The sequence below is a fragment of the Tachyglossus aculeatus genome, chromosome 19 (genome assembly GCF_015852505.1).
Source record: "Tachyglossus aculeatus isolate mTacAcu1 chromosome 19, mTacAcu1.pri, whole genome shotgun sequence".
Lineage (NCBI taxonomy): Eukaryota > Metazoa > Chordata > Mammalia > Monotremata > Tachyglossidae > Tachyglossus > Tachyglossus aculeatus.
Window position 1 is genome coordinate 22,192,293 of NC_052084.1, and position 15,065 is coordinate 22,207,357.

The window sequence follows — 15,065 nt, forward strand, 5'->3', positions numbered from 1 at the left end:
CCAGAACAGAGGCCCTTGGTGGTGGAAGGGAGACCTCAGATACCACTTGCTTCACTAGAGTTGGAAGACAAAATCTTTGCTCTCAAGGACTTTAAAGCCCATCTAGATTTTGGGATCTAAACCCTTTGAGATTCCATCTTCTCTCTGCCAATTCAGCTGCCCTTCACTGTTTGACTACCAACCTAGGCAATGTCCCTGGGTTTTACCACACCTACTGCTGACCCCTTGCAATGCCCTCCCTCCTACATGGAACTCCCTCCCCTTACATGTCCAAAACAAATCAGCACCTTCCCCTTATGTGTAAAAGAAGCAGCGTGGCTCAGTGGAAAGAGCCCGGGCTTTGGAGTCAGAGGTCATGGGTTCGAACCCCAGCTCCACCACGTGCCTGCTGTGTGACCTGGGGCAAGTCACTTAACTTCTCGGAGCCTCAGTTACCTCATATGTAAAATGGGGATGAAGCCTGTGAGCCCCATGCGGGGCAACCTGATCACCTTGTATCTCCCCCCCCCAGCACTTAGAACAGTGCTTTGCACATAGTAAGTGCTTAACAAATGCCATCATCATCATCATCATGTGTATATCTTTATACTTGGTTGCTTCCCTTACCATAATTAATTTTAGTGTCTCTCTCCCCTACTTGACTGTAAACTCTTTGTGGGCAGGGATTGTTTCTACCAACTGTATTGTATTCTCCGAAGCATTTAGTACAGTGCCCTGCACAAAAAGTAGCCACTCAGTTAATACCACTGTTTGACTGAGTGATTGATTGAGAGGGGAGTCGTTCCCTGTATTAAAGACAGCTGAGAGGTTGAGAATTAAGACAAAGGAGAATTAAGACAAAGAACTGGATTTGACAAGAAGGAGGTCATTAGCGACCTTGGAGAGAGCAATATCAGTGAGTGGTAGCAGGTGGAAAAGGGATTGTAGAGGGTCAACAAGGCCGTTGGAATACAGGAACAGGAGGCGGCATTTGAGGAGTTTGGACAATAATGGGTGGAGGGAATAAGGTGATAACTGGATGGTAACAAAGGGTCAAAAAAACTTTTTTTTTAAGGATGGGAAGATGGGGGCAGGTTTAAAGGAAGAGGGAAAGGGTCATCAAAGGGTGAGTGGTTGAAGATGGTAGAAGGAACTGTGGGCCAAGTGGCCTTAATAATAATAACAATAATAATAGTATTTGTTAAGTGCTTACTATGGGACAGGTACTGTACTAAGTGTTGGTGTGGATACAAGCAAATAGGATTGGACACAATTTCTGTCCCACATGGGACTCACAGTCTTAAGCCCCATTTTACAGATGAGGTAACTGAGGCACAGAGAAGTGAAGTGTCTTGCCCAAGGTCACACAGCAGACAAGTGGTGGAGCCAGGATTAGAACCCAGGTCCTTCTGAACACTAGGTCATGCTGTTTCTCAGTAGGCCATGGTGTTTTAGAATGCAAGAAGAGATGGGGTCAGAGGTGCAGTTGGAAGAGGTAGATTTTGAAAGTAGGTGGGTGATCTCCTTTAGAGAGAATGCGAGGAAGATGAGAGAGTGGATGTGGTGGTGACAGGGATCTGGGAGCTGATGGGGAGGTTTTGAAGAGATCATGCCTGTTGGTTTTGATTTTTTTTAACCAAGTATCTGGTAAGATAATTAGGAGTGTTAGGGAAGGAGTTGTCTACACGCACTGCCTAGAATTCCTCAACAACAACTCTCTCCTCGACCCCCTCCAGTCTGGCTTCCATCCCCTTCATTCCACGGAAACTGCGCTCTCAAAGGTCACCAATGACCTCCTGCTTGCCAAATCCAACGGCTCATACTCTGTCCTAATCCTCCTCGACCTCTCAGCTGCCTTTGACACTGTGGACCACCCCCTTCTCCTCAACACGTTATCTGACCTTGGCTTCACAGACTCCGTCCTCTCCTGGTTCTCCTCTTATCTCTCCGGTCGTTCTTTCTCAGTCTCTTTTGCAGGCTCCTCCTCCCCCTCCCATCCTCTTACTGTGGGGGTTCCCCAAGGTTCAGTGCTTGGTCCCCTTCTGTTCTCAATATACACTCACTCCCTTGGTGACCTCATTCGCTCCCACGGCTTCAACTATCATCTCTACGCTGATGACACCCAGATCTACATCTCTGCCCCTGCTCTCTCCCCCTCCCTCCAGGCTCGCATCTCCTCCTGCCTTCAGGACATCTCCATCTGGATGTCCGCCCGCCACCTAAAGCTCAACATGTCGAAGACTGAGCTCCTTGTCTTCCCTCCCAAACCTTGTCCTCTCCCTGACTTTCCCATCTCTGTTGACGGCACTACCATCCTTCCCGTCTCACAAGCCCGCAACCTTGGTGTCATCCTCGACTCCGCTCTCTCATTCACCCCTCACATCCAAGCCGTCACCAAAACCTGCCGGTCTCAGCTCCGCAACATTGCCAAGATCCGCCCTTTCCTCTCCATCCAAACCGCTACCCTGCTCATTCAAGCTCTCATCCTATCCCGTCTGGACTACTGCACTAGCCTTCTCTCTGATCTCCCATCCTCGTGTCTCTCTCCACTTCAATCCATACTTCATGCTGCTGCCTGGATTATCTTTGTCCAGAAACGCTCTGGACATATTACTCCCCTCCTCAAAAACCTCCAATGGCTACCGATCAATCTGTGCATCAAGCAGAAACTCCTCACCCTGGGCTTCAAGGCTCTCCATCACCTCGCCCCCTCCTACCTCACCTCCCTTCTCTCCTTCTACTGCCCAGCCCACACCCTCCGCTCCTCCACCACTAATCTCCTCACTGTACCTCGCTCTCGCCTGTCCCACCATCGACCCCCGGCCCACGTCATCCCCCGGGCCTGGAATGCCCTCCCTCTGCCCATCCGCCAAGCTAGCTCTCTTCCTCCCTTCAAGGCCCTGCTGAGAGCTCACCTCCTCCAGGAGGTCTTCCCAGACTGAGCCCCTTCTTTCCTCTCCCCCTCGTCCCCCTCTCCATCCCCCCGTCTTACCTCCTTCCCTTCCCCACAGCACCTGTATATATGTATATATGGTTGTACATATTTATTACTCTATTTATTTATTTATTTATTTATTTTACTTGTACATTTCTATCCTACTTATTTTATTTTGTTGGTATGTTTGGTTCTGTTCTCTGTCTCCCCCTTTTAGACTGTGAGCCCACTGTTGGGTAGGGACTGTCTCTATGTGATGCCAATTTGTACTTCCCAAGCGCTTAGTACAGTGCTCTGCACATAGTAAGCGCTCAATAAATACGATTGATTGATTGATTGATTGAGTAGGAAAGGGTTTCATTAGGGATTTCAGGAGGGTAGTATCAGTCTGAAACAGTTTGGCAATGGGCATGGGGAATTATGAGGGAGAAGAATTGGGATGTTGAAAAGAGGACAGAGCTATAGGAAGGGAAAATTAATTTTAAGTAGCTAGAATCAGCCTGGTAAGCTCATCTGTAGACTATAAGCTCGTTGTGGGCAGCAGATGTATCTGTTTATTGTTATACTATACTCTCCCAAGCGCTTAGTACAGTGCTCTTCACACAGTGAGCATTCAATAAATACAACTGAATGAATGAATGATTTTCACTGAGTGCTCTCTAGAGGAGCATAAGAGTGGAAGAAGCATACCATAAGTCATCCAGTGCTGTGGGTTGGAGTCAAGCAAGGGAGTTAAGTTTGGCAGAGATGATGGAGTTGAGAATTGGATCTGTACATCAATCAATGGTATTTATTGAGTGCTTACTGTGTGCAGAGAACTGTAGTAAGTGCTTGGGAGAGTACAATATAAGACTTGGTAGACATGTTTCCTGCCCACAACATTACCTGCTAAGCTCGTTGTGGGCTAGGGTAAGTGTTGAGCTCATCATAGTTAGGGACTGTGTCTGCTAGTACTGTTTTATTATCTTCCAAGTGCTTAGTACCACTGTAGTCTGTACTCTGCATATAGTAATCACTCAATAAGTACCTTTGATTGATTGAATGAGCTTACAGTCTAGAGGACTGTACATCAAGTTCAGTTGAGAAGGGACTCCAAAGGGGGTCTGATGACCTGGGATAAGAGGGTGGAGGTTTCCATGTGGAGGGAAAGAATCATTTTGCAAGGTGTTGGAGTGTAGGAGAGAAGGCAAGAAAAGGTAGGTCGAGGAAGAACTTTTATATTTTAATTTATTTATTGTGCATTGAGAGATTTCATTCCTATGTAACTTTTGTCCAAACAAAACACTTCTAGAACTCTAAAGATAGTAGGGAACCTTTTCTAGAACCTTGTGTAAGGGAGATGAACGTGTACATAAATAGGATTACTGAAGTACTAAAGATTCTTCCAAAAGTGCAACTGCCTCTTGGGGCAATTGAGACACCAATAATGGGCTGTCAACTTAGGTAGATATTTAGTTTAGGGTTGTAGAAAGGGAGGGAAAGGAGGAATAGTGCTATAGTCTAAGCAGGGAATGCACATGAATAATTTTTCAGTAGTGGTAATGAATGATATTGAGCTTTCTGTATACTCTCTTCCCAACCCTGTGCAACCAAAACCACATATTTCAAAATGGCTGCTAAAGTAATAAACAGAATCTCATTATTATTGAGAAGCAACGTGGCTCAGTGGAAAGAGCACAGGCTTTGGAGTCAGAGGTCATGAGTTCAAATTCCGACTCCGCCAGTTGTCAGCTGTGTGACTTTGGGCAAGTCACTTAACTTCTCTGGGCCTCAGTTACCTCATCTGTAAAATGGGGATGAAGACTGTGAGCCCCACATGGGACAACCCGATCACCTTGTAACCACCCCAGCGCTTAGAACAGTGCTTTGCACACAGCGCTTAATAAATGCCATTATTATTATTATTATTATTATTATGGAATGGAAATTCCTATCAGTCTTCTCAAGAAAGAGACATCTTAGTGATTTTTTCAGTTTCATAAGCCAGTGTTGTGTGTAGCCCTAACTTTTTCTATTCTAATGGTTGAAGAATTTGCTTCTTGTGGAACCAATAGCATGAATGAAATCTGTTGAGAAATATGCAGATACTTTACTGTAGGGACCAAGATATACTTCAAATTAATTAATTAATTCAATTGCTTACCGTGTACAAAGCACTGTTCTAAGCACTTGGGAGAGTACACTACAACAAGAAACTGACAAAGTCCCTGCCCACAACAAATGCATTTAATATGAAGCAGCGTGGCTCAGTGGGAAGAGCACGGGCTTTGCAGTTAGAGTCATGGGTTCAAATCCCGACTCCACCAATTGTCAGCTGCGTGACTTTGGGCAAGTCACTTCACTTCTCTGGGCCTCAGTTACCTCATCTGTAAAATGGGGATGAAGACTGTGAGCCCCCCATGGGACAACCTTATCATCTTGTAACCTCCCCAGCGCTTAGAACAGTGCTTAACAGCACATAGTAAGTGCTTAATAAATGCCATCATTAATTAAATTAATATCTTCTGGACAATAATAATAATGGTATTTGTTAAGCGCCTACTATGTGCGAATCACTGTTCTAAGTGCTGATGTGAAGGCAGGGTGAACGGGTTGGGGGAAATGAGGAGAAAACGGGAAGAAACAATATCTATTGAATGTAATTACTTATTCCACATGTAACAGTGTCTCACTTCTCACAAAAATTGACAAATGGATGAAATAACTTCATGCCATTTTGTCCTCTTTCTCACTCTAGAGTGAGAAGGTGTTCGTGAGTTCTCCCTTTTGGGATTCAGAGATAATGCTACTGTACTCATTTCTGCCCTCTTCTAATCTCTTCTGTATTCAGTAGGCAGTTCATGGGGAGGAGTCCTGGTGGAGGTGAAACACAGAAAAGGGTTTTTTTGCAGATACGTCAGTGAAGGGAGAAAAGGTGAGGAATACAAGGTGGATAATGCCAGAAAGATTTTGAAAGGAGTGAAAGCAAAAAGTCACGGTGTGATGGGAAATAGAGTCCAGGAAATTGCTGTGTTAGACTTCTGGGTCTCCTACCTTGTTTTATTTCCCCCTGGAAGCAAGATGATTCAGCTGCACCGAAATATTTGCTGTAAAAAAATGGGGATTAGTCAATCTTTTTAAGTAATAATTTTAACATTATCTTTTGTAATGGTATTCTTTTTCTTTCTTCAGTTGCTTGTAGGAATCATGGCCTTTCTGACTGGAATGTTAACTCTGATGCTTCCAGAAACTCTTGGGAAGCCCTTAGCTAATACTTGGGAGGAAACCACAGAACTGAGAACAAAGAAAGACAACTATTTAATCAAATCACCTCCCACAAAGAGAGATGTAAGCTCAGAAAAAATAGAGATGATTAATCTGAAGGCACTTGATACTGATGAATAAATGTGTTAAAAATGTTGCCTATTGTTTAATTGGTCATTTATTGTTCATACAGGCAATCTTTGTGCAATGATGATTGTGCAACCACTGGAGATTCCTGAGTGGGGAAATATGGGCTGAACAGTTTTGTAGAAAAATGTTCAGGGAAGCAGAGGGAAGTATGGACTAGAGTGGGGAGAGACAGGAGGCAAAAGGTCAGCAAGGAGGTTGATGAAGTAATCAAGGTGGGATAGAATGAGTGTTTGGATTAACATGTAGCAGTTTGGATGGAGAGAAAAGGGCAGATTTTAGCAAAATCGTGAAGGTTGAACCAATAGGATTTTGTGAGAGTGAATATGTGGGTTGTATGAGAGATGAGTCAATGATAACTCTGAAGTTGCAGACTTGTGAGACAAGGAGGAAGGTGGTGCTATTTTCCTCAAAATGTCTTTCCTAAAAATCTTCCCAAAGTAGCATTTTGAGAGAGCGAAAGAGAGACTATGTATATGTATACCTTTCTCAGAAATTTATGTAGAAATATGTACATATATGCACATATCATGGGAAATTTGTGACTTGAAATGAACATTAATTTTTAAAATAGGCAATAATATTAATAGTATTTTTCATGCACATAATTATTGTTCCTCTGTCATACTGTATTTTGAAATAAAGTATGGTGACATGAACAATAGTTATCTTCACCTCACTGAATCAGTTTTATGCTCTACTTGGTTCTTTCTTTTATATTCATTACATTAGAAAATTTCCTTGAGAAAAATAACATTTCTTGAATTTCCTTAGATAATAATAATAATAATAATGGTATTTGTTAAGCACTTACTAAGTGCCGAGCACTGTTCTAAGCGCTGGGTGAGATATAGGTAATCAGGTTGTCCCTTTACAGAGAAGCAGCATGGCTCAGTGGAAAGAGCATGGGCTTTGAAATCAGAGGTCATGGGTTTGAATCCTGACCCCACCACATGTCTGCTGTGTGACCTTGGGCAAGTCACTTAACTTCTCAGAGCCTCAGTTACCTCATCTGTAAAATGGGGATGATGACTGTGAGCCCCACACGGGACAACCTGATCACCTTGTATCCCCCCCAGCGCTTAGAACAGTGCTTTGCACATAGTAAGCGCTTAACAAATGCCATCATCATCATCATCACCCCCGTTTTACAGATGAGGTAACTGAGGCACAGAGAAGTGAAGTGGCTTGCCCAAGGTCACACAGTGGACAAGTGGCAGAGCCAGTATTAGAACCCATGACCTCTGACTCCCAAGCCCGGGCTCTTTCCACAAAGTGTTGGAGCCTGAATAGAATTTTATTATTTAGCTGAAATATTGCATATCCTAGGGTCATTAGTAATCTGATTTGGTCTATAAGAGACACCTTGGCTAAATATGTGTTCTGAAATGCTTGCATAAACTTGTTGACTCTCATTTCTTGGTAAATTTGTTAAGCATTTTCTGCTTACTGCTTTGAAAGACATAAGCACTCAATAAATACCACTGATTGATTGACTGCCATCTAATCAGAGATAATTACCCCATTTTCACTAATGCCTTTAATAGTTGTATTTGAGTTGACATTAGTCACTCTTCATCAAAGATAATCTCTTTTGCTTAGATTTGAGATCTACGCATATCAATTTTTCACTTCATGAAAACTGCCCGAGTAATTTTAAAATATGGAAGGACAATATTACTTTCCTAATCAGAAGTTCATTGACTAACTGCAGGTTTTAATTTTAGTAATGCAAACATTGTTCCTCTTGAGACCACATACTTGGCCAAAGTGCATTTCATGTTCCTTTTACCCTCTGAAATCCCATTTGTGAAACTATTTCAAGGTAGCTGTTACTTGCCTCAGTGCCAGTATTTGTTTCTCTATTTAGCATGCAGTGCATTTTGGCTTCTTGCCCTATTGGTAAAAGGGTGAAATTCTAATTAAAGCATATATGGCTCAGAAGTTGCAAGTCAATTTCACTTAACTGACTACAACTCAAGGACACGATGACCTGTGGGAGGTATAGCAATATTTCTTGCTATACCGTTTGTAGTGTGTTTAGTTTTAGTTTACCACAGAATCATCATAGTGAAGTTTTTATGGTATTTAAGTGAGAAGAGAGGGAAACGTTAGTTTCTAATAAACAGGCTAAAATGAGCAATGAAATGTCAGTGAAGTGAAAATAATACTACCTCTAAAACTGAGAGAAAATGGGCCAATGCCAAAATCACTGTCCTTTCTGTCTTAATCAGTTGTATTTACTGAGTACTTACTTTGTGCAGAGCAATGTACTAAGCACTTGGGAGGGTCAAATACGAGTTGGTAGACACATTCCCTGCCCACAGGCTTTGTGACTGGCCTAGTCAACTGAACTGCATTTATACCTGCACTTACACCTGCCCTGAGCCTCTGAATCCTACCAGGCCTGCTCTGTATCCCTGAATATTTCTTAAATGTCTCAAATCCTCAAGATTATCCAAGTTCTTTTAACAAAGTGTCTTCAGCTGCCTGAGTCTATCCACATGGTCAGGGCCCCCAAATATCTGTTCTCCTGTTCTAGATCCTGCAACATAGGCCCAGATATATAAACTTTGACAGCCCATTTCTAAATTCCCAGAGCTCATTAATATTACACCTTTTTATCCCACCCACCAAAGCTATCTTCAGAACACCAAACTGAATATCCATGTCCTAGACATCTGAAGAATCTTCAGACTGATGGTCTACCCAACATTACACTCGACAGCTCTGGAGCCCCCTTCTCCCATAATTGCTTGTCAGACTCAATCATGTGCTCCCCTCTTTCTAATCACCATTGTCCATGTATTTGTTAGGCACTTAGTATGTGCCAAACACTGTACTATGCACTAGGGTAGATACAAAATAATCAGGCAGACACAGGCCCTGTCCCATATGGGGGCTTTTTAAATAGGAAGGAGAACAGATTCCCATTTTACAAATGAGGAAACCAAGGCAGGGAGAAGTTAAGTTGCTTGCCCAAGGTCTCTTGGCAGGCAAGTGGCAGAGGCAGGATTTGAACTTATGTCTTCTGATTCCTTAGGCCTGTGCTCTTTCCACTAGGTCACTACACCCCCAGACTTTATACAGCTGTTTCAGACAACTTTGAGGTGATAAATCTGGGTCTTTTTTTTTTACCTTGCTTCACCTCTCAGCTATCTTTGATGCCAGCTGGATTCACTTTCACCAATATACATGAGTCTATTCTTCATTACTCTCCTATTAATTGACACCTCATCGTGGCAGAAGAGTTTACATATGCTGATGAAACTTAGAGCTATGTCATGCAGGGCTACTCACAATGGAAAGGTCTGAGCCTAAGTGACTGGTGACTAAGTGAGTCTAAGCCTTAGTTAATGATTCACTTGTGCTGGGCAGCAGCAACATGGGAAAGAGTCAAAGGCAGATGAGCAAGTAATCAAAATGCTGATCAAAGACAACATTGAGACTCAAGTTTTTACTGTGTGGAAAAAGGCAATGGTAAACCACTTCTGTCCTTACCAAAAAAACTCAATGGATACACATACCAGAACGACCTTAGGACAAGAGATGGGACTTTCTGAAAAGGATGTGTCCATGGAGTAGCTATGGGTCGGAAACGACTATGGCATCTGAAGAAGATTCTTCATTCAGGCAGTTACCTTTACCTGAGATCTAAGAAAAATTTTGCCTGAGCACAAAGAACAATCTGCCATTTGGGGAACCATATTTAAAAGGGACTTAGCCACTTTGTGGAATCTGGCAAATTCAGATAAAGTAGTTTCTCTTATCTCTTCCCTAAACATTAGGTTGTAGCCTACTTGTATTTGCAATAATTCTACTCCCAACTAACCTTTCCCTTTCCTTTTAAATTCCTCTTCCATAACTCACATTTCCCCAGGGAAGCAGTGTGTCCTAGCAGTAAAATAGCAAAAGCCTAGGAAGCATAAGACCTGGGTTCTAATCCTAACTATGCCACTTGTCTGCTCTATGGCCTTGGACAAGTCACTTAACTTCTTTGTGCCACAGTTCCTGCCCTGTAAAATGGGGAATAAATATTACTCCAACCTGTTTAGACTATGAGCCCCACGTTTGACAGGGACTGTCTCCATTCTGATTTTCTTTTATCTACTCCAACACTTAATACAGTGCTTGTTACATTCATTCATTCGATTTACTTATTGAGTGCTTACTGTGTGCAGAGCACTGAACTAAACACTTTGGAGAGTACAGTACAACAATAAACAGACACACTCCCTGCCCACAATGAGCTTATAGTCTAGAGTGGGAGAGACAGACATCAATACAAATAAATAAAATTACAGATATGTATCTGAGTGCTGTGGGGCTGGGAGGGGGGAAAGAGCAAAGGGAGTTAATCAGGACAACACAGGAGGGAGTGGTAGATTAGGAAAGGTGGGACTTAGGGAAGGCCTCTTGGAGATGTGCCTTCAATAAGGCTTCGAAAGGGGGTTGGATGGGGAGGGGAAGTAATTGTCTGTCAGATTTGACCAGGGAGGGTGGTCCAGGCCAGAGACAGGTTATGGGAGAGGGGCTGGCAGCAAGGCAGACAAGATCGAGATAGGCAAGAGTGAGAAGGTTAGCATTAGAGGAGCAAAATATGCAGGCTCGGTTGTAGAAGGAGAGAAGCAAGGTGAGGTAGGAGGGGCAAGGTGGCAGAGTGCTTTAAAGCCAATGGTGAGTTTTTATTTGATGCAGAGTTGGACTGACAACCACTGGAGTTTTTTGAGGAATGGGGTGACATGTCCTGAACGTTTTTGTAGAAAAATGATCCGGCCAGCACAGTGAAGTATGGACTGGAGTGGGGAGAGACAGGAGCGGGGAGGTCAACAAGGAGGCTGATGCAGTAAACCTGGTGGGATAGGATGAGTGATTATGGTAATGCGGTAGCAGTTTGGAAGGAGAGGAAAGGGCAGGTGGGACCAATAGGATTTAGTGATGAATTGAGTATGTGGGTTTAACAACAGAGAGGAGTCAAGGATAATGCCAAGATTATGGGCATGATTAACACAGTGACAAGCAAGTACAATAATAATACAGTGCTCTGCACACAGTAAGCGCTCAATAAATATGATTGAATGAGTGAATGAATATGGTTATGCAGAAAAATGTTTGGGTAAAGTGTATTTATTTTAGAAAACAAAGAATTCACATCTAGTTCTATCTACCACTCAACTGCTAAGTAATAACCATCAAGTACTTGAAAATAGATAAAATGAAAAGTATAAAATACTCCAACCTCCTAAATGCCTTTAGAACACGCACCAGTGGATCCAGTTCCCCAGCAGTTACTACCACTCTCAGTGCCATACGGTGTAGGCGACACAGAGGCCAAAGCTCAGAGTCCTTCCCAGATGGGCACGACACGTGACCGGCGGTCCGGCTACTGAACCGTCCACGTGCTGAGAACGGGCCTTTACCACATCGGGTCATTTGCATTAACCCGGCCCTGGCCGACACGGTCAACTAGCCTGGGCCCTCGCCAGGGGAGATGGTCCCGGTGACGTCAGTCAGGCTCTGGGGCTTCTCATTGGCGGTTGAGCAGGACGTTGCATCTCTCGTGGTCCAATGGTCCCTGTTCATCACGCTTAGTCCCGCCCCCGACAGTCTGTCGATCGCCACCTTGTGGCCGGTTCCGCTATTTTGGAGCCTTGTGGCCTGGTGGGGAGGGGAAGAGGACAGGGGTTACCCTCAAAGTACCAAGTACCGTTGGGGAAACACGGGGCTTTGGGGTCAACCGCGGGGTCGTGTGGGGGTGTGGGTGTATGTGTAAAGGGGGTGCCGGTCTTGGGCCGCTGGAGGCAGGCGGTCAGACAGCAGAGCTGGGCCCGGGACTGGCAAGGGGTGGCTCAGGCCCTTGGCTGGCCACTCAGGCAAGAAAGGCCGGGGGAAGGGCCGCACCTTTAATAATAATAATAATTATTATTATGGCATTCGTTAAGCACTTAATATGTGCCAAGCACTGTTCTAAGCACTGGGGTGGATACAGAGTAATCAAGGTGCCCTACCTGGGGCCGACAGTTCCCCCCTTTTAGACTGTGAGCCCACTGTTGGGTAGGGACTGTCTCTATATGTTGCCAATTTGTACTTCCCAAGCGCTTAGTACAGTGCTCTGCACATAGTAAGCGCTCAATAAATATGATTGATGATGATGATGATGATGACAGTCGTAATCCCCATTTTACAGATGAGGTAGCTGAGGCACAGGGAAGTGAAGTGACTTCCCCAGGGTCACATAGCACACAAGTAGTGGAGCTGGGATTGGAACCCACGTCCTCTGACTCCTAAACCCGTGCTCTTGCCCCTAGGCCATGTTGCTTCACCAGCATGCTGCTTTAAGTGGGACCTCCCTCTGTGCACTGAGGATGGACAGACAGATGGACACATACACAAGATAATAATAATAATAACAATAATTATGGTATTTGTTAAGTGCTTGCTATGTGCCAAGCACTGTTCTAAACGTTGGGGTAGATAAAACATGATCAGGTTGTCCCATGTTATTATTATCATTATGGTATTTGTTAAGTGCTTACAAATACCATACACTGTTCTTAGCACTGGAGTAGCTACATGGTGATCAGGTTGTCCCATGTGGGCCCACAGCCTTAATCCCCATTCTACAGCTGAGGTAACTGAGGCCCAGAGAATTTAAATGACTTGCCTAAGATTACACAGCAGACAAGTGGCAGATCTGGGATTAGAACTCATGTTCTCTGACTCCCAAGCCCGTGCTCTTGCCACTAGGACATGCTGCTTCCCCAAAGTAGAAGTAGCCCAGGGCTTATTTCTCTGTCACGGAGCCCCAGCCTGAGGAGGGCAAGGGTATGTGGGTACTAGCAGAGACATCAAATTAATTAGAAACAAATATTATTTGTTCTGGGTGAATAACAATTTACAAGACTGAATATTCAGCTCATCAGAGCTATGCCTGATGCTCTCCAAGTTACAAGAGAAGCAGCGTGGCTCAGTGGAAAGAGCATGGGCTTTGGATTCAGAGGTCATGGGTTCAAATCCCCGCTCCACCAGTTGTCAGCTGTGTGACTTTGGGCAAGTCACTTAGCTTCTCTGGGCCTCAGTTCCCTCATCTGTAAAATGGGGCTTAATCAATCAATCATATTTATTGAGCGCTTACTGTGTGCAGAGCACTGTACTAAGCGCTTGGGAAGTGCAAATTGGCAACATATAGAGACAGTCCCTACCCAAGAGTGGGCTCACGGTCTAAAAGTCCCATTAAAGTCCCATTATGTTTCTTTATAGTACACCACAGTCAAACACCATGAGGGCAAGTAGAGCTATTGAATATGAAGCCATTTACTGGCAAATCAGGGCATGCCACATGGAACAACCTGGTCACCTTGTAACCTCCCCAGCGCTTAGAACAGTGCTTTGCACATAGTAAGTGCTTAGTAAATGCCATTATTATTATTATTATTATTATTACAACTAGACCACGGGTAATAGCTGGAAGTTCATTCTTTGTATTTGGGTGCTTACTGTGTGCAGAGCACTGTACAATGCGCTTGAAAAGTACCAAACTTTCCAATACAATACAGTACAGTACTTAGTACAGTACTAAGTGCTTGGGAGAGTACAATTGTTGTAAGTAATATATAAATATAAACAATAATGTTAATATATTTTAATATCACATAGCAATATAATTTAATGTAAATAAATAACAAATACATATATTTATATAACTATAAATAATATTTATTCTTATAAATAGACCCATTTCCTGCCCAAAATGTTACACCTCAATGAAGTGAATTTTGCTGAATTGTCAGGTGGAAAAAGAACAAAACACCACGCAACCTCTCTTCTATCGAGGTAGGTAATGGTAGCCCTGCTTCTACCTCCTCCCCAGATTCCTGAAGCTTTCTTGTCTCCTTCCCTCATCTCCTGGTCTCAGAACACCCCTCCCTTTTATTGTTTCTATTCTCTAGATTTTCATGTTTTTATTCCTCCGGGGACTTCACCATTGCTGATACTACTGTCATCATATTCCTGATGTCATGGCCACTTCCTTATCCCCCTCTATTCTCTGTCCATCCCATTTTGGTGTACCCTGGGCCATCTGATTTTGTGGTCCCAGAAGGAGAGCTTTGGGATCTGCCAGGGAGGCAGGGGAGGTAGTGAATGGAACAGCATATATCTATTTGCACATCCCTTCCCCACTCCCTTAAATCTTAATTAATCAATCAATCAATGGTATTTATGAACACTTGCTGTGTACAGAGTGCTGTACACACTGTACTCAGAAGAATACAATACAAAAATATTGGTAGACATGTTTTCAGCTCACAGGAATTTACGGGGCACATAGTACAAGTGTGAACTGATTAAACTACTTTTGATTGGATTATGGCCATATCTGATCTTCTTTCACTTAGTTGAAGGGATTAATTAATGGCATGGTTATGAGCCACATCTTCTGATTCGTCTTTGCCAACTTTCATTCATTCATTCAATCGTATTTATTGAGCACTTACTGTGTACAGAGAACTGTACTAAGCGCCTGGTAAGTACAAATTGGCAACATATAGAGATGTTCCCTACCCAACAACGGGCTCACAGTCTAGAATGTGATTGACTGGAAGATGGAAGGTGGATTGATTGGAAGGGAGCAGCAGCTTGGCATAGGAGATAGAGAGTCAGAAGTCTCTGACTTCTAGAAATCAGAAGGTCATGGGTTCTAATCCTAGCTCCATCACCTGTCTGCTGTGTGATCTTGGGCAAATTACTTGACTTCTCTGGG

The 15,065-nt window shown here is 43.6% G+C and overlaps 1 protein-coding gene and 1 long non-coding RNA gene across 2 annotated transcripts in view; one reads left to right on the plus strand and one right to left on the minus strand.

Annotated features, from left to right (window-relative positions):
* LOC119940771 (solute carrier family 22 member 16-like) overlaps positions 1–15,065 on the plus strand; it is a 113,830-nt gene that overhangs the window by 70,199 nt on the left and 28,566 nt on the right. Inside the window, exons 8-9 of the mRNA XM_038761080.1 lie at positions 6,086–6,241; positions 14,037–14,137. Coding sequence (XP_038617008.1) covers positions 6,086–6,241; positions 14,037–14,137 — 257 coding nt within the window. The remainder of the gene's footprint in view (positions 1–6,085; positions 6,242–14,036; positions 14,138–15,065) is intronic.
* Positions 5,937–15,065, minus strand: part of LOC119940772 — a 38,375-nt gene continuing 29,246 nt past the window's right edge. Inside the window, exon 3 of the long non-coding RNA XR_005455044.1 lies at positions 5,937–6,000. This is a non-coding gene — a long non-coding RNA (uncharacterized LOC119940772). The remainder of the gene's footprint in view (positions 6,001–15,065) is intronic.